Genomic DNA, 19,531 nt, shown 5'->3' with positions numbered 1-19,531 from the left:
AACCCCTTCTCAGCTACAGTCTTTGTTTACTTTTGTCCTGAATTTATTTTTGTCCCTCAAAAATAGTCACTGTTTAATCAATATGTTCTTTGTTAATATTGCCATTTTAGCATGACAAATTGACTTATTTTAAAGCACATATTCATAAATAAATTCATTTAGCCTCTAAAGAAAATAGCTGTAGTCCTGTGAAGTGTACTTCTAAAAAAGATCTGTAGCAACAAGTTTTGAACATGAATTTAAAAAAAAAAATCTTTACAAGCTAATTAATGACCATTCCGCTTAATGATCCAAGGCATTGAAAGGCTGAGGACAAGAGAAGCACATGATGTCCAAGGCAGGCTTTAATTAAGTAGAATTAAAAAAAGTAAAGTTCGACTTTTTTTTTTTTGTTTTGCCTTTTAATTCATTTGTTAAAGGATTTTTTGGCTTTTATACATGGGTGACTTTGGTTTAGAGAAATTCTTGTGACTTGGAAGAACAATTCATTTCTCAAACAAGTATCTTTCTTGTCAGAGTAGTGTGTCGTATCTGTACCTTATCTCTGACCTTCAGTGTGTTGGGATACCAGGACAGGTACTTTCAAATCTTGGCAGCTGGCAGGAAGGAGGGAAAATGTAACATTCAGAAAATAAGTTAGCTCATTGATTTTGGCAGGAAAATGGGAAAGGAAGAGAGAAAAAATACAGGGAAAAACAAGGCAGAGAGGGGAAAGGAAAGATGTAGACAAGCCAGAAAAACAAGGAGTGGCTTTTTAGAGTTGATTACTTGGAGATAATCATCAAGGTCCTGACCTGTACTACTGAGGTCTGATTTTTCTGTTCAGAAATGACTGAGCTTTCTGCTCGTGTGGTTTTCTGTAATTTTACTGTCCCACATTGGTGATAGAGGAATAATTTACATTACAAATACTTCTTAGAGGTAAAATACATATGTCATTGATAGTTTATTAGATTGTATATTCTTATTTCTCCTACTTCCTCTCCATTTCTTTAAAATCATCATTACATTATGTGGCTTTCATAGTAGTGTCATTTGAGTAGAATCAAACATCTTTTTATGTTTGGAATGCAAGTTTATGTAAGGTTTGCATGTATTTGAAAAATTAGGTGATAACAGGGTTAGAAATTTCCCAGTAAAAAAAATTTACTGCTTAAGTCTGGCCTCTTCTGGTAGGGCCAGTATGTAATTCAAAGGGTTATGCTTGAACTATATTACGTACAGGACAAGCTGCAAAATGAATGAAACAAATTCATAGAATGAGTAAAACCATGGAATGTTGTTAAGGTTGGCCGTATATACACAAAACTTTTTAACAGTTTCTTAAAATAAAGCTTTTTTTTTTTCCCCCCCCATAATTGTTACCAGGTGGCTTTTTATGCTTACGCTAAGGGAACTTGTAGGATGGTAGGCTTACTGTTACATATGAAAATGTTAGACTGTTTTTAGCTATTATTGGTATTTCTTTAATGTGCATGATAGCTTACTCAATGGACATGCACATGGTAGACATTTCAGATTTTCTTTCTTACTAAGCTCTGTTTTCTGCTCTTTTGTGAGACTCTCAATTACTTTTTCAATGACACTTCATTAAAGTGCAAGGTAATCATGTTACAGTAGCTTTAAATCATCATCATCTGAAAAAAACAATAGATAACCAAATTACTAAAGACTGGATAACCTTGTTTTCCAGCTTTTTAGAGGCAGTGATTGTGTAGAATAATCACACTCTTCACTGACTACTGAAGATGATATAAAATATTTCTTTTGGTATAAATGTTACAGTACTGGGGTTTGGGGAAATGACACTGCAGTGAATTCTACTAGTAGAGGCTTCTTTTTCTTTCTAGTACAGTTAAGGATGTTAGCAGTCAAATGTGTTTGAGACTATACCTAGAGTTGAGATAGCAAGGGATGTGAAGGGCACTGAAAAAGGCTTCTGTGGTGAAAGGGCGACGAGGAAAATGCTAAATGGCATAGGAGACTTAATGTCGAAAGGTTGAGGATGGCATCTCTGTGCTTTGGTCTTTATTTGCAAGGCCTGTTTCCAGCTTCCTCGAGTCCCTGGGCCTAGCAACACACATCTGATGGAGCGAGGTACTTCTTTGTCTACGGTAGAAGAAGAGCAAGTCAAGGGCAGGCCAGTTTTGTGAGCCAGCCACGCACAAGTTGGTGGGACTGGGTGGGGTATGTCAGGGGAGCTGGCCAGCATAATTGTGGGGATGGTCTCCAAAAGGCAGTGCATTTGGTGGCGAGAGGGCTCCCAATAACTGGAAAAAAGAAAACATCACACCTGGTTTCAAGGAGGAGGACGTGGGGAAACTACAGGCTGGTCAGCCTAACCTTTGCCTTCAGGAAGATACTGGAGCAGATCCTCCTGACAGCCACGTCCTGGCTCTGACAAGGCAAGAAGGTGACTGGGAATAGCCAGGATGGATTAACCAAAGGCAAATCTTGTCTGAACCATCTCATTGCCTTCTGTGACGGAATGTGTGGCTCAGGATACCAAGTGAATGTTGTTTACTGTGGCTTGCGTGGTGGTTGAGGAGATGGCCCCAGACTCTTGGAGGCAGTGGGCACAGGCTGGGGCAAGGGAAGTTCAAACCATGCATAAGGAACACCTGCTTTCCAGCAAGAGTGGTCACTGATACAGGTTCCTGAGAAGTGTCAGGGAATCTGCATCCTTCAAGATAGTAGAACTCAAGTGGCCAGGGCCCCAGGCAGCCTCATCTGACTTCAGAGTTGGCCCTGCTTTCTGCAGGGATTGTACCAGATCATCTCTAGAGGTCCCTTTCAAACTAAATTATGCTGTGATTCTCAACAGATTATGGATGATTTAGGAGTTCTGGTAATAAAGTACCCTGTCAGATGCAACTTAAAGCAGTTTAAGCATATACAAATTTTTAACCTCTGTTTCTTTAAAGTCAGATACTTTGGATCATCCTAACATGGTGTGGGAAGTGAAGACAAATCAAATGCCTAATGCAGTTCAGAAACTCCTCCTGGTAGTGGACAAGAGAACTTCAGGGATGAATGAGTCACTGGAGTTGCTGAAGTGTAATGAAAACCTGCCCTCTTCTCCTGGATATGCATCCTGTGATGAACACATGGAACTTGGTAAATAACCTGTCTGTTTCAGAAGCAGCCAAATTCTGAAGTTTGTTGCAGTTTTCCTATAGTGCAATTACTGGAGGCTGACTGAAAAAGATTACTCATTTTTAATTTTAAGTAGGGCAGGGAATATGACAGTGAATTGTGACATCTGAAGGTCTTACTTTGTAGTCAGTTTTCCCTTTAACCCATTTTCAGTTGTGACACACTGGCCTGTTGACTTAAATGTGGTCTCGAACTCAGAGCTACAAATTTCCGCTCCTCATCTCCAGAGGAGATTTTTTTGACACAAGAATAACAGAAAGCTCAAGAGCTCCTCCTAAAGGGAAACGACGCTGTTTTAGATCAGCTGCAAATAGAGATTTTGGGCTAGAGGAACATTTAACTTCAGTTCTTATATTTTGGAGAAAAATAGCATGTATATTAGAAAGTATTGGTCTAATCAATGAAATATTAACACATATAATTGAAGTCATGGAGTGATTAAGAATAATGATAATTAGGTACAAGAGAGCATGTAACACAAACTTCTGTTAACAAGCTGGGCTGTCTTCTGCTATTCTCTATAACATGTGAAACGTGTAGATTATTGACAGGAACTTACCCCAGGCTGCATACCGAGCTTTCGTGACTTCTGGGTTACTTAATTCCAGTTCCCTGGTGGAAACATGGAAAACCTTTACCTTTTATAGCCCTGATGTTGATAATTTTTAGTGTCACACCTGCTAGGACAGATTTATTTAGTTGCCTTTTGTTGACTGTTTCAGTATTTTAGTGAAGCATGTTGCTACTTTTGCATAATTGTGCAGTACAATTCTGTGTAAACTAGTCAGTCTAGTAAAAACTTCAAAAATAGACTAGAGATGTGATTATTTCTGTGGCTGTTATGTCAGTATTATGAATAAGGTTTGTGAAATGTTGTTAATAGTGATAGGAGAAAATAAAATTAGTTATTTCATTGTGATTCCTTTTTGATTTTTATTTGGAAGATTTTATCAATGGGTATAATTATGGTAATTTGTGCATTTGTTCATAGATGATCTTCCTGAACTACAGGCTGTGCAGACAGATTCTACCCCACCTGCTCTTTTTCAGCTGGGTGCTGATGTTTCACATCAGGAATGTTCAAGGCCTTCATGGAACCAACATACCTCAAACAGTAATTCAGAAAGTGATTATTCTTGTGAGAATGGGGTGAACTGGTTGACAGAATTAGCAAATATAGCCACAAGTCCTCAGAGTCCTTTGATGCAGTGCTCTTTTTATAACAGGTACTGACACTCATTTCAATTTTGAACTCTTAAGATTTGTAATATTCTCTCTCCAGAAATATTTCTTTGACTCTTCACACCCTCTGACTTTGAACTGTAGCCCTATTTTTGATCTTTCTATATAGTAACTTTATTCTTCTGGGGAAGATTGCACAGGACTCACTTCAGAGCCTGTTGCAAAAGCTGCTTAGTTGCCAGCCACGTATGAGGTAGGATGGTATAATGACATTGCCTAACCTCAGAAGGCTCAGAAATTATGGGCATTTACCTCATGTGAAGCAGCAGATGAAAAATTAAGATAAGTTTATTACATTAAATTCTTAATACTTACTAGTGCACTGACTTTAGATTTTTTTAAAAAAGAACTAATTGGAAATCTAATGCAATGTATTTTTTATTTACACTGTTTCAGATTTGTGATCTGTAAATTCCATAAGGCAGTGAGAAGCAGTATGAGATCTTAGAAATTTCTGGGCTTCACCTTTTATTGTACGGCTTTGGTCTTGTGTTTATAATAAGAAAATTAAATACAGTACTGCTAACAGTAGTGCAGTTGGGATTTAATCATTAGGACTGAGCAGATCTCTTTATATACTCTAAGAATGGGATATTCACTTCAAGATACTTGTAAAAATGTTGGCATTGTGGCGAGGAGATGCTCATGTGAAGGTAGTACTGTCGTTTGGGTGGTATATAGAAGCTATACAGGAGTTACACTAAATACTCCCTTTGTCTGAACTTGCACCCTTTAATCATCCCATTTGAATATTGGTGTGTGGGAAGTTTATTTGGTATTCAGCTCATGCAAACAGAAATGTTTGTTAAATAAGAGCATTTTAGAGTAATGGCAGCTAAGTTTTATGTTGTCTTAATCTGAGATATTTTAAAACGCATTTTTCTGTTGTAGATCATCTCCTGTTCACATAATAGCCACAAGCAAAAGTTTACATTCCTATGCACGTCCTCCACCAGGATCCTCAAAGAATGATCCTGACTTCTCCAAGAATGATTTGGATGAAACACCAGTCAGACATGAAAGGGTGAGTTGTTCTGAAACACTTCTAAAATAAAGAAAGATGCAGGAGTAATGGGTTAAGGTTTTTTGAAAAGAGAAACTAGTTTAAAAAAAATCATCTGTTTAGTTCTAATACCGTTTCTATTTAAGTTAGATTTTCTGTTACTTTTCTTATTACCACAGTACCCTTGTAGTGCTACATAATAGAGTCTGCATTTTAGATCAAATTCTAAGAGCTCTGCTTCTCTTGTAGTTCCTTCTATAGAAAGCTTTAAAAAATTGTATTAACTTGTTTGCTGTCTCAAAAAGGAAATACAGAACGATCTCCTTTTAGACACACAAAAACTGTCAGTCCTGCTTCTCCCTTTCCTGTGTCTGAAACTTGTCTGTTAAAGACAGTGAGTTTTTCCCAGTGATTTATCTGGAGCTGACTTGGCCCTACAGCTTTTCACTAATTTGACCATAGAGTAATGTGTGCTTTGAGTGGTTCTGTGGATGACTGAGGAACGATGGCTTGTACCTAAGCATAAGATTAATCCATAGGTGTGAAATGAATCTCAGAATGAAACCCAAAAATTTCAGGATGGCACATTTCAGGAAAAGGAGATGAAAATACTCTGTTCACATTTACTGCATTCCTTGAATCTTTGTCTTCATGTTACATTCCTGTTAGTATTTAAACCAAAATGACAACACAGATGCAAATTAGAGAGTGTGTCTAAAGACATGTAAGACCAGCCCTAAAATCTTCCACAGTAAAATGTCAACACCATTTTGTTTTTTCTAATAGGCAAATAGTGAATCAGAATCTGGCATTTTCTGCATGTCATCACTTTCAGATGATGATGATTTAGGATGGTGCCATTCCTGGCCCTCAACTGTTTGGCATTGTTTTCTAAAAGGTAAAATAACATGTATCATTGAATAAATATGTTTTGTCTTTGGTTTTTTTTTTTTTGTAACACAGACTTTTTTTACATAACAGTAATCTTTTTTTCTTGAAAAAAACCTATTAGGCTCTCGTTTGTGCTTTCATAAAGGACGCAATAAAGAATGGCAGGATGTTGAAGATTTTGCAAGATCTGAAAGCTGTGGAAAAGAGGAAAATCTCCCAGTCAGTCCTTACAAGGTAGCTGTTATCCCTGTGCCTTTAATTACTGTCTCAGGAAGGGCGGGTTTATACTAAACTTGTCCAAAGCTGATCCCTGCATTATTTGAGTATCTTGCTATAAAGCAATTGAACTGAATCCATTTAGGTGTGTTTTATTTGTTATATCGTCTTTATTAATTTTTAGCGAGAGCACTTAGAATGTTGGTATTTTTTAATAAAATGTAAGATGATGAATATACACCTATAGTATACACAGGTGTATGCTTTTCTTGTGGGAAAAATTTTGAGCTGTATGTATGTTTACAGGGCTATGGTTCTGATGGGTTGAAGTTGATTTCTCATGAAGAAAGCATTTCCTTTGGTGAGTCAGTGCTGAAGCTGACTTTTGATCCTGGCACAGTGGAAGATGGCTTGCTTACGGTAGAATGCAGACTCGATCATCCTTTTTATGTTAAAAATAAAGGTATGAAATACTACAAGTATACTTGGTTGTATATTAAAATATTCTTAGAAAGTGGTTGCAGATTTTATTGGCGTCCCATGTTACTCAAGAAATTGATAGAAGCGGTGTTGTAGAATCAGTGCACTGTCTTTGTAAAGAAATCCAGAATTTGAACAAACAAAACTGTAAAACTACAAAGCTATAGAAATATTGGATATCTTACAAGGAAAGATTTGATTGAGTATATAAATGGAGCTCAGGGAAGCAGAAAAATTTGGGGGGAGAAAGGGAAGCTGCAAATAAGGGAGGCTTTTCTCACTTGCTAAATATGGAACTTCTGATGATAAAAGTTTCCAGGTTTTGATTACTTTTTTGCTAGAATGAGATTTTACTTGAGATAAAAATAAACTACTTGCAGTAAGAATTCCCTGAGTACGTGTTTCTGATTTTTCTTTTGGGTGAAAGAAACTACATCAGAACTTTTTTATAAAATGATATCAGTTAGAGATGTAGAATTGCTCCAGTTAAGAACTAGAGAGATTGTCTGGCCGTTTGTCTAATTTAACTCTTTACCACTTCAGGTTGGTCATCTTTTTATCCAAGCTTGACTGTGGTACAGCATGGCATTCCATGCTGTGAAATGCATCTTGGAGATCTGTGTCTACCTCCTGGACACCCTGATGCCATTAACTTTGATGATTCAGGTGTTTTTGATACATTTAAAAGGTAATTTTTGGATAAAGTGGCCTCAGTGGTTCTTGTATTTAATGAGTAGGCACCTTAAGTCTACAAGAATTTGAAGCATTATGTAGAGCAAAGAGAGAATACTTCTGGTAATATGAGATAAATAAGAGGGAAAAATGAAGACTGCATACTAGGAAAGCTGTGTAATCATGTGCTCTGCTAAACTGCAAAGTAATACCTTGGAGTGAAACAACCTTTCGGCCCCTTTTTATGATAGTTTAAGCCACATTAGACAAAGGAGTAAAAATATACGTGTTATCTGTATAAATTCTTCAGGTAAAGTGGGCTATGTTTGAAAGACCTAGTACAATTTTCCCACAGTAGTATGTCTGCCGGCTATTAACTTGTGCTTCATGTGCAGCTGTGTGTCTGAATTATCTCAGTAGTTTCTTAGTAATAAATGCATGTGCTATGGCTTTAGAATACAGTACTTTTGTAATTAGTTCTTACTATTTTTGTATCTTCTGCTTTTTGTGATTCTTTTCTAATCCATCAGACTTACCTAACTTTAAAGTTTGATTAACTTTGAGGTTTGCCTTGCTTTGAGCAAGAGGTTCAACCAGATAACCTTCAGAGGTCCTGTCCAACATAAATTATTCTAAGATTCTAAGGAAACAGTATTACTCAAAGATTTTTCCATACTATTTTGAGATTTCTAGGTTTAGTAGAATCCATCTTCTCCTGTGATGTTCGCTCCTTTTTAACATCTGGCTTTAGTCCAGTTGCTTTTTTTTATTTACAATAGAAAAAATGATTTTAAAATGCTGTTTGCAGTTCAAGCCCTAGGAGGTCTTGTATGATTTCAGTTTGACAGAGAGAGTGAGTTCAAATTGCTTGTCTTCACTCATTTGCCGTCTGGGGTTTTTTTGTTCTTCTTAACTCCTGTTCTGAACTGCGTATGTAGAGACCTGTTAGAATCATTCTGTTTACATCTCACTGAAGAAATTGGACTCTATTCATTCTGCAGCCCAGCTGAATACTGCCTGGACATTTCAAATTCCTTGTCTGTCTTTCTGGGCAAAAGGGAGTAAGTCACTGAGAAAGGAGCGTGCAGCAGCAGCTGTGGTTAACAGGACAGAAGAATTAAAAAACAACATCTTGTTGCTGTGTTATGGGAAGGAGATTAGGAATAGGAAGGGTGCTAGACTGTTTGTAGAACAAAGAGGTCCTTTGTCATTATCTTGTGAATGTGCCTGCAAGGTTGTTGGCATTATCCCTTCTCATTGCTTTTTACTTTTCTAAGGGATTTTGGAGGCAACCCTTCAGGCTCCACACTTGCTTTTGGTTCCATCCCACAGAAAGGAGCCTCCTTTGCAGATGGGGGCTGGACTACCACTGGCAGCAGTCCTTGCTAGTAGTTCTGCTTTGTGTTTGGAAAAAAAGCTCTTCAGAGCCCTGATTTTTTTTCCATAAATGATGCAACTATAGCCACATTGAGCAGTGGGTGAGCGGAGCCTTAGAGTTATACACATTTCATGTTTATTTTGTGGTGGTAACTTAGGGTTTTAAGATTCATGGTCAAGTAGCACCTTTACAAGTGTGTTTTCCTGTGTAGCCTGTGGTTCCCAGACTGATCTGCACACACCTGGAGGTGCTAACAAATACTCTGTGGAATTAAACTTCTTAGGTAGCAGCTAGAGGTTAATTGTAGTTGTTGGTCAACGGAAAATTACAACAGTTCATAGTACTTGGAGGTCTAAATTGTATGGAAACAACTTATCTAAGCTGTTGAAATCCTGAGTAACCTCACGGTTGTGTCACTAGAGGGCAGATGTTTGTCAGCTTTGAATCAAATAGCATGCAACATCATGGGTCTTTAACCAATTTTTTAATCTCCGTGGAAGGTTTGGCTGTAAAATAATACGTATTTAACTGCCTAGAGAAGTTGTTTGTACAATAGTGTATATAATGCAATTTATTTTAATACAGTGATTTCATATTTGTAATTAATATATATTTGCAAGTGGACTCAACACTTACTCTTCTCACATCAGTTGGCCCTTTCAGTACCTATCATTCACTGACCAGATTTGATTTATGGTAAGGACAGAAGCAGAAAGAAAGAAGCTTATTTCAAAAGAGGATGAAATTTGAAGACAGTGTATAATTAATTGATATACAGCTGGGGAGTTGATAGTACACAGCCGATCTTGCAAAGTTGCAGTCTGCCATCACATTAAAAAAACTGTGTTTTGTGTTTGTCTTTTTTTTTTCCCACACTGACATCTGCATCAAGCACAAATCATTGTCACATAAAAGAGGCCAGAATACTAGAAATGTAGTACAGATGAAAAGTGAACAGCTATTTAAGGATTGTACATGAAAATTACTTGATCATTTTATGGTATGTCTTTTTCTTGTAGTTACGATTTTACACCAATGGATTCTTCTGCAGTTTATGTGCTAAGCAGCATGGCTCGCCAGCGTCGTGCTTCTCTGTCTTGTGGAGGATCAAACAATCAAGATGCTGAGAGATCAGAATGCAGTAGTAAAAACTGTGCATCTACTGCCTCATCACATCTTTCCTCCAGTTCTTTGTACAGCAAAGCTGGCAAAAGCCACAGCTCAGGGACTGCAAGTACTGTGAGTGCCACTTCTCCAAACAAGTGCAAAAGACCAATGAATGCCTTCATGCTATTTGCCAAAAAATACAGAGTTGAGTATACTCAGATGTATCCAGGGAAAGACAACAGGTAATGGTATAAAATTGTAGTTTTGTTATTACAGGTGAGCTAGCAGAATATGTAAAGGTGCCCCACCTTTAAATTTAAAGTGGACTAAATTTTGCATTTGAAATAAAATGTATATTAAGAACAAGTTTTGAAAGATGCTGACACAAAGCTTAATTTATGGTTGAACTTCAAATGTTTACAGTACTCAGTAAATTTGAGACAAGTCATTTTTTGCAAACTCACCTTCTGAGAAAGCATTTGAGTAAAGCAACTGACATGTATGTGTGCAGAGTCACAAATACAGAACAGTCTTTGTTTACACTGATGAGAAACGTTCAGGGGGAAAAGTACCAGGCTCTCTGCTCGTGTGCTGTAACATGTATGTGTGCAGAGTCACAAATACAGAACAGTCTTTGTTTACACTGATGAGAAACGTTCAGGGGAAAAAAGTACCAGGCTCTCTGCTCATGTGCTGTAATGGGAAAAAAAAGGGAATTTCTGGTTTCTCTGATTAAGTCTTGACATAATAGTGCAAATTGTTCAGTGAAGTTACTATCATTTATTCTCAGTCTGTGTATCATAATGAATAATGGAGTACTGATTGTTAGGATACTTCAAAAGATCTTAATCCAAAACAGTATGTTGCCAAATTTTGCTTGTCCTACAGGCATTCAACAGTCTGCTGAAACTTGCAGGAAAAGTCTCATGACCGTGTGTTTGGGGGAGGGTTTTTTGTTGGTTTGTTCTTTTCTTTTTATCTGTATGCACATTCATGTCAAAACTTTTTTTTATAAAGATCTCCATTATATTTGTTTTAGATAATATTTTGTGCTAGTTGTGCATATGTAAATATAAACTAAAACACAGGAACATGCACTGACCTTAGAATCAGATTTTTTAATGTATATAACATCATGAAAACTGTTGTTGTAAAAATTGCATTGTCACATAAAAATTCTGGTACTAAATCTGGTAAAAACTAAAGGTGACAGGGCTTTGAGAGGGTTTTGGCCATGCATTTTATAATGTTCTAGTAAGGAGGCTGTAACTGGTGTTGAGAAATAAAATCTTACCATACAAATAACCCATCCTTAAATCCCAGCCAGTCTTGTGTGTCCTGGCAATGATGTTCTGCAATGTTTATGGTAATTTCAGTGAAGCAGATCTGCTCCCTTCAAATTCATTGCAACTATCGGTTGAGAAATTGAACAGAATGTCAGCTAGGAAAGTTTATGATGGTTATATATTTAATTTAAAATGCTGATTTCAAATGGATGCAGTGAACTGGAGCTGCAGCTGGATGGATGTGAAAATAAGTGAATATTTCAGTGAGCAGGTTTACCTTGAAGGGCAGTGATGACAGAGTTACAAGTACGCTTCAGAGCGCACCGCTCAGTGTCCCATTTGGAAGGCAGTGCCTTTGGGTGCAGTTTCTTGGCATCCATGAAACAGAGTAGAGAAGAAATCATAAGGGTTAGTGGTAATTGATTTTATAGGCATTCTGCTACTGTTGCTTAAGCGTTGCTGGGGCATTTATTAAGTTAGCTGTTCAGAGGCAACTCTTAACGTTTTTTGAATGTAGATTTGTGCCACTTTCAGATTACTCAGTAGATCTTACAGTTGGTTACATGTAGTACCCATTTCTATGTGCTGGAGTTCTTATGTTTGCTACAGTTACTTTGTTTTTATTATGCATGCAAGAAAGGACAGAACTTGAAGTAGTCTAAGTTAAACAGTCTGTTCTGAGACAAAGTAGCTCAACCCATGTCAACAAGATAGCGAGCTGTAAACATTCAAAACACAAGTCACCATTCCCATGAGACTTAAAAATACTGTGGACTTTAAGACCATACTTGAGAAAGTGGTGTTAGGGTAGCACTTGTTTCTTTTCTAGATACTCATTTTAACCGTAGTTGGACTTGACTGTGCGTTCAGAAATACATGAATAAATTCTAAAGATGAAGAAAATCACCTAAACTATAAACAGCATTTGTTCATGCAGAACATAATTACTGAGTAAACTCGAGGCATTCTCAACTGCTGTTGGACAATTTCTTTTGAATTAACTGCAGCATAAGGGATTGCATCCTGCACATTAGTCAATTGCGAAAATGTTGTCAGGTGTCTTACCAGCATTTTAAGAGGACAAAGGCAGTGTACGGAGCACTGGGAAGTTCTGATGAGGTGAAGGGCGCCTAAGGCAGTGATGCAGTAGGGTCGTTTTTTTCTTACTTGTTTCTGGTTCAGGAGAATTAGGTCTCTCTAATGCCAGGAAATTTCTTTGTACACATCTTTTTTCAGTCTCAGTGGTTCGCTCATAGAACTGCTCCCTTGGAGAAATGGAGCTTTTGTCTCTGCCTTAGATTTATTTTTTTTTCCCAAGCTTTTTGAAATTTATGGATCTGTACTTAGTTTCAAAGCCTCAGTGTAGTTTTTTCTCTGGAGGTATAAAATACATGCATATTTTTGCATTTGAAATACAAAGATTTCATAGTGCATTTTTATTTGGAAATGCAATGGCTTTTTCAGCAAACCTGCTCTCTCTGGGTCACCATGTTCTTTCCTGGGGGTACGAGTGACCCAGTACAAACTGGTGACCAAAACCAGACAGGTTTCTAGTGCTGTTCATGTGCTTCTGCATACTGCCAAAACATGAAAAATCTGCTAATTAAACTGGAGCATGTTTACTTCTGATGACAGACCAAAGATACTCGTTCTTAATTTGGCTAGAAAACCAGAAATTCCATTGCCAAAGAGACAGGCTGTGCAAATGGGTTTGATGTTGATGGGATCTGGTTGGAGCTTGAGGAGTTTGCCCTAAGGAGTCACCACAGCATCTGACAGCCCAGGCTTCACAGCCGCCCCAGTGGAGTTCTTGCTGTGCTCTCTGAGTGCTTTGCAGCTCCTGGAAGCCTGAACGGTAACTACTCAGGATTAAAATCTCTTTTCTCAGTATGGTGGAGAAAAGCCTTCAGAATTGCTGTATGATGTGAAATGCTGTGGAAATGGTTGATGACGCTCTGCTCTTCTTGATTCTGTTTGTTAGAAAGTCTCTGAATAGCTTTGCTGCCAGCAAGGAACTTTTTAGTAGGATAAAGCAAAGTACTTTTAGTTGTATACACCTTTTTCTTAAAGCCGGTCGTAGAACTTTCATCGCTGTAGTCTGACGCCAAAGCATACCTGCTCAGTAGGTCAGTAATTGTCATTCGTAACAGAGCTGTTGTTGAGAGATCTTCATTCAGCTCAAGGGTGGAGTTAAAGCTTTAATGGAATATTGATCTAACATTTTGGAGTGCAGTTAAGCAATATGGTGTGATAATATGGGGAAATACTGCCCAAAAGACATGAAGTTCATAAGGAGCAGGAAAGCATTCAGCTTCTGGAAATGATGATTGGTGTGTTAGAACAAACGTTCGTTTTGCACAGAACAGGAACTTACCAGTGTGTTGTGCCTCGAATGGATTAAAGGTGGAGGAAGCTGGGCACATCTGTTAAACAGGGTTTGCAGTTAATCAAGTATTTGTTTGGCTGAGGTCACATTCAGATCATTGCCCTAATTATTAGAGAACATATTTTCAACAAATCTGTCATATGATCTTCTAGTACAAAAGTAGAGCGAAACAAATGTGAGTTACCATGTGGTGTTTCTTTCTTTTTAACATCCTTATTTTGCTGGTTTATGCAAGTTGCTGTGTACTCAAATGTACACCCTTTGAAGTGTTAGAGTGTGCATTGACCCCCGTGCAGCTCACGGAGGTCTCAGCTGTTTAACCATTAAAAGAAGTATGAGAAGATAATCAGAAACGTGATTATTTAAAAGAGTTTTTTTTAAAGATACAGTTGGTTTCTTCTGTGTGTATTATTTCCACATTTAACTTTTGTCTTCTTTAAAGTGCTGAGATGAAAAAGAAAAAAATAAGGACATTTCTTAACGCCCTGTCCTGATGGTACTGTAAACATTTATCTTGCAGAGCCATAAGTGTGATACTGGGTGACAGGTGGAAGAAGATGAAAAATGAAGAAAGACGGATGTACACACTAGAAGCCAAGGCCTTGGCAGAAGAACAGAAACGTTTAAATCCTGACTGTTGGAAACGAAAACGAACAAATTCTGTATGTTTGAAGCAGTCTTTTTCATTGTGCAGTTAAATGTGTTCATACGGTAGCTACAGTGGTTTTTGTTGAGGATAAACTCTGCTGTCTACTTCTTGCTTGGTAGCCTAAACCTTCATTTTACTCCCGTGTTGTGTAACCTGCTTTTGGACAGTTGGCTGGAGACACATGAGCAGAGAGTCTGGGTCTCAATGTTTTATGAGAGTTCCATGAATTCTGTTGGACTGGAAGTGAGTGTGCTTGTGAAAGGCAGAGGAAGGGCACGTGACCTTTTGTTTGAAGTAACTGAGTTTATAAGGTTGTACCTAAATTACATCTGTCCATTTCCTTCAGAAAACACTTAAACTTTCACAAAAATCCTTCTCTGTTGTGATTCAGTCAGTCTGCTTTTTCTTCAGTAAAAGCTTTTTCTTTACCATTTTCTTTTTTACTCATAATTACTATCAGCGTATATGGAGTTATCGAGGGAGCAAATTAATTTTTTTCCCATGAATCCCTTTCTTTTATTACTCTGTTTTAGTTGTAAAATAAATACAATAGATAACAATTCTTCTGTCGGGAAATAAATTGTTTTCCACTTTGCAGAAGGCCATCAATTTAAGAGTCTGCAGCAATGTATTAGTAAGTAGTGGATATATTAGGTAAGATAAGGGCTTTCAGGCTAATACATCATACAAAGAGAACATCAAAAAAAGGAGATTCTACCAACCTGCCTGTTCACCTAGAAGAGTAGGTTGGAAGGAAAGGTCCGTTGAGGTGCACAGAATGCCAGGACCTTTCATCAGCCATTTTATGCCTGGGTAGGAGCATCAAGTGTGGTGTGAACTTCATAGGTTTAAGATTTCATCCTGAAATGTCCCCCTTTCCTTTCATGTGTAAATGAGGCCACTTTCTCAAGAGCATATGCAAGCGTTGCCTTAAGACTGAATAAGAAATGCTCCAGCGCAGAGTTGCTTCTTACTGCTGTACATGCTTGGTGCGGGCTTTTCAGTCCCTTGCTGCAGAAGGTTTCACCAAATCCCAGCTGCTAGGAACAAGCTGTTTTTCTGTTCCCTGTATTCTATTTTAATCAACAGTGACAGCTTCTGTTAGATTTCCTTGTGGCCTTAGTTAAGATAATGCTGTTTATTTATTCTGCTTTTACACTACTGCGGTCTTGGGCATTGGATGGCGAGCTCACGTTCACTTCACAAGTGCACCTGTGAGCTTCAGGGGACTCGGTGGGGGTATTTGTGTAGACGTGAGGGGAAGAGTGCTGGGCCGGCCTTAGTAAGGAGGATGGCTTTCCTACCCTCCCTTCTAGTAGGATTTTCCTTGGCCTTGGGGTCTTCAGGCCAAGCCAACAGTGGCTGTAGAACCTGTTACCTCAGCGTTACTGCAGGAAATACCTTTTTTAATTGTTTTATTTCAGTGAACTAAGAATTTTGTCAGCAGCTTGGCTACCTTGTCAGGTAATGATGGTGGACTCCAGGCTGTGACAAAGAAGTCTTGGTCTTTTGATGATCGGGGATAAAATAATCTATTTTGGCCTTTTGTTTTCTTCTAAGTAACTGATGATTACAAGTACTTACAGCTTTCAGAATAAGTGTTTGCTAGATTTAAGGTAATGTCTACTTCCCCTTCGCTTGGTAACGCTAACCTGGTTTTCTCTTCTCTTTTCTCAGGGCTCACAACAGCATTAAGCCAGAATTGTCCTGTCAACTCTGTATTTACAAAATGGCTGTCGCTTGATGGGAGGGAGATGCAAGACAAGGTCTTACTATTTGTTGTGACTTTGTGTGACCATAAAATACTGGCACCATCGAGTCGGAAGTGATCTAATATGAGTGCAGATTTGCTTTTTACAATAGAACATTAAGTAAGCTAAAACTATCAACATTTTAAACCAAATTGCCTTATTTTTCTTCCAAACTTCATATATGTATCAGGTAATATAGGCTTGAAAAATGGATATCCTGTGGTGCTAAAGTACTTTAGAAAGAGGGGAAGGAGGCGTGTATAAATGTTTATTTTTAAAAGAAAATGTACAAAAAGGGGAATTTTAAAATACGTAACAGCTGTTTATATACATTGATTCTTATTGCTGATTAATATGTATTGCACAACCATATTATTAATTACAATTCTGGGGCCTGGGATTTTTCGGAAATGGCAAAATGTATTACCGGCCTCTAGCATCCCAGCCTGCCAACAAGTTACCGGAACGTGTGGTAAATAGCGAGCATGGTGTTAATGTAGCACAGGAGCTGCCGCTTGGGTTGCTGCGTCTAAAATGTGTATCCACGAGGGAGAGATTTTTGCACCAGCTGGCACTAGTGAGAGCTGTTATTTCCGGTGGAAACAATGGCCCAGGACAGGATGAAACAAATAAATAGCGTTATCTCAAGAAAAATGGTGCTGTTGTTACCGTCACCATCATAGTTTTAACTTTGTGTTTTGTCTTTGCCACATATTCTACAATATTTTATTTTGCCATAAGACATCTTTATGGTGGGGGCAAACTTTGCACTTAACTATACGTGCAACACTTGCACTTTACTTTTTTTTCCTCCAACTGTCTAAAATTAGAGCAGCTGCGTTAGGATTACAATTGCTTCTGCTGTTAACTTTCACAATCATAGCTTTTCATGTACTAAACAGCTGTGTGTTCCTTTTTTTTTTTTAAGAATCACAACTGTAAATTTCAGTTTATGACACATGTCTACATGATGTTGCCCCTAAGATTTTTGCACACTATATTCTTGTATATTATTTCAAATAAATTCATTAAAATTTGGTGTTGTGTATTTTATAAAATGAAGATGACTAATCATTGTCACCCCTGCAGAGATGAGCACATTCTGTATGGAAGTCTCCACATGAACCCATCCAAAGTCCATTTTGATGCTTTGCAGTTAGGAAGCCGCTGAAGAATTTCAAATAGTGAATTCCGCATTGGATAGTCAATGTTCTTTATTACAGTTTAAGCAAAAAGAGAGTTGAAATCAATATAAATTGTTTCAAAGCGAATAGCAGTGTAATATAGAGAATCATTTATGTTATTATAAATATTTTTCCTTGTGTTAAAATTAGTGATTTTTAGATGGAAACTGTCTAGTTCTAGTGTTTCAAAAGTATTTTCTGAGTAAGGCTAAAATGTATCCAACTGTTTAAAACTGTACTTGTAGGAAAAGAGCTACTTCCTTATTTGAGATATTCAGCAATTATACTGTAATATTTGAGTGTCTTCTAATTTTATACCTTTCTAAATTCAAAAGGAATGCTAAAGAATGATTCATTTTTATTAGATGTAGACTTAGAGCACAGAAAAATGGTACAATTTCCTTGTAATATTTGTGTATGAATAAATTCCTATAATGTGAACGTGAAGCAAGAAGACAGAAGTTTCACAGATGAAGTAGGTAAACACATTTCACTGTAAAGCTTATGTATTTGGGAATAATTACGTATACACACTTACGGTTCATGTAATATATGTGGCACCAAAGACCCCTGACTCTGTTACTGTCCATTCCGTATTTTGAGAGAGTTGTCCAAGTATGGTCACTGAAGGGTCAACATGGCCTTCTGCAGCAGCTGAACCATTATGGGATAGACTGGTGCAAACTCCTTTCCCTCTCTCGTTCTCACTGATTGAACATAAGCCTCCAGTGCACCACTAAAAAAGAAAAGAAAAGGAGCTAAAGCAATTAAATAGCAAACAAGTATTGTAAGTTCAGGATCTACAACTGAAATTAATCCACTTCTTCCCCACTACAGAATTTTCCTTGGATGATCTTGCGCATCTCGGTGGAAGGAAATGGGCAAGAAAGGCCTTACAAAGCTCTGCATAATTGTTTCATGATCTTTCTCTCCTTTCTTGCATGTTTTGAGGAGCAAACAAGTTAACATTTAAATCAGCAGCAGCAGCATGTTGCAGATGGCTTGAAATGACAGCTCTGACGCACAGACTGGGGCACGTTGCTGTATGGGTAACCTTTAGAAAGGAAAAGAATAGACTCCAGCTGCTGCAGCCACTTAGAGTACAACTTAGGGAATGAAAACTGGGGCACTGGTGAACAACCGAGATGCCTTTAGGTGATTTCCTGGCTAAGTCTTTTGAACTGCTGCTGTCCGTGGGGAAACGCTGTGCTAACCCACAGACAAAGTGTACGTGTGCGTTTGTGCGTCTTGGCTGTGTTTTTCTTGCACGTTGTCATAGGCTGTCACACATAGAAGTGGTGTTGCAGAAATACATTTCAAAGCTAAAAGGTGCAACTGTGATTACGTACTCGTCTGTACGTAATTTAACTTGCTTTACAACACAGGGCCACCTTTCATCCAATGAGTCTAGTAAATGGCATTGTTGAATGACAGCGTAGCTGTAAAAGACTTTGTAAATGCTGATCTGTTCAGATTCTGACTTAATAGTTCATTAAGTGGGCCAAGTTAGTTTTGCCATACTTTCTTAAATGTCCTTTCTAGGTTAATTGATTTTTCCTCTCCTTTTCTTCTTCTCCTATTTCTTCATGTAATGGACACAGTGGTCTTGCGGGTTTCCTTCTAAAACTCTTTGTTTACATTATGTTCCATTGGTGCGATTCACCGCAAACTTGTGGTATGCAGGAAAGCCCACGCACAAACAACAGACCCCATTTCCAGTGGGGACTACCCCAACGCCCGGTGCACGGCTGTTCCTCTTCTGGTTGGTGAGGGCTGCAGTGCTGACACAGACCACGGTCACGGACCTCCCCCGCTGTACGTGGGCGGCGGGTCCTGCTGCCAACGCCCGAGCAGCAGAGCTGAAATCGTCACGCAGCATCGCTGAGTGGGGAAGCGGTCCTGGGTTTTGTCTCCTGCATTCCTTTGTGGAAGTGTGGGACACACCAGCATGGCTGCTCTGCTGGGTTTTGGTGATGTGGCAGGAACATTCCAGTCCCACTGGGGGGGGCAGGTCAGTGGTTGTGCACATCTGGTAACACCAACAGCAGCTGCAGTGTTGGGCATCTAAATACTCTTCAGCTGCCACTTCAGTAGCATCTACATACACCTCAGTATTTATGGTCACTGGTA

The 19,531-nt window shown here is 38.3% G+C and overlaps 1 protein-coding gene across 1 annotated transcript; it reads left to right on the top strand.

Annotated features, from left to right (window-relative positions):
- The first annotated feature begins 2,929 nt into the window (after nt 1-2,929).
- On the top strand, nt 2,930-16,738 carry HBP1 (HMG-box transcription factor 1). Its single transcript, XM_009706863.1, has 10 exons — nt 2,930-3,117; nt 4,148-4,382; nt 5,290-5,422; nt 6,188-6,299; nt 6,414-6,526; nt 6,815-6,971; nt 7,532-7,676; nt 10,058-10,387; nt 14,338-14,479; nt 16,144-16,738. The coding sequence occupies exons 1-10, from the start codon at nt 2,949-2,951 to the stop codon at nt 16,159-16,161; spliced, it is 1,554 nt and encodes a 517-aa protein (XP_009705165.1). The 5' UTR covers nt 2,930-2,948; the 3' UTR covers nt 16,162-16,738.
- Nucleotides 16,739-19,531: the final 2,793 nt, after the last annotated feature.

Source organism: Cariama cristata, unplaced genomic scaffold (assembly GCF_000690535.1).
Source record: "Cariama cristata isolate BGI_N322 unplaced genomic scaffold, ASM69053v1 scaffold629, whole genome shotgun sequence".
In the NCBI taxonomy this organism is placed as follows: domain Eukaryota; kingdom Metazoa; phylum Chordata; class Aves; order Cariamiformes; family Cariamidae; genus Cariama; species Cariama cristata.
Note: the sequence above shows the minus strand (reverse complement) of the source record. Positions and strands in the feature narration are given on the sequence as shown.

Bases quoted from the DNA above. Each gene is read 5' to 3' on its own strand.
- HBP1 (XM_009706863.1), top strand. From the start codon at position 2,949: ATGGTGTGGGAAGTGAAGACAAATCAAATGCCTAATGCAGTTCAGAAA. The intron at 4,383-5,289 runs GTACTGACACTC...TTTCTGTTGTAG, and splicing joins CAGTGCTCTTTTTATAACAG to ATCATCTCCTGTTCACATAA. The intron at 7,677-10,057 runs GTAATTTTTGGA...TTTTTCTTGTAG, and splicing joins GTTTTTGATACATTTAAAAG to TTACGATTTTACACCAATGG.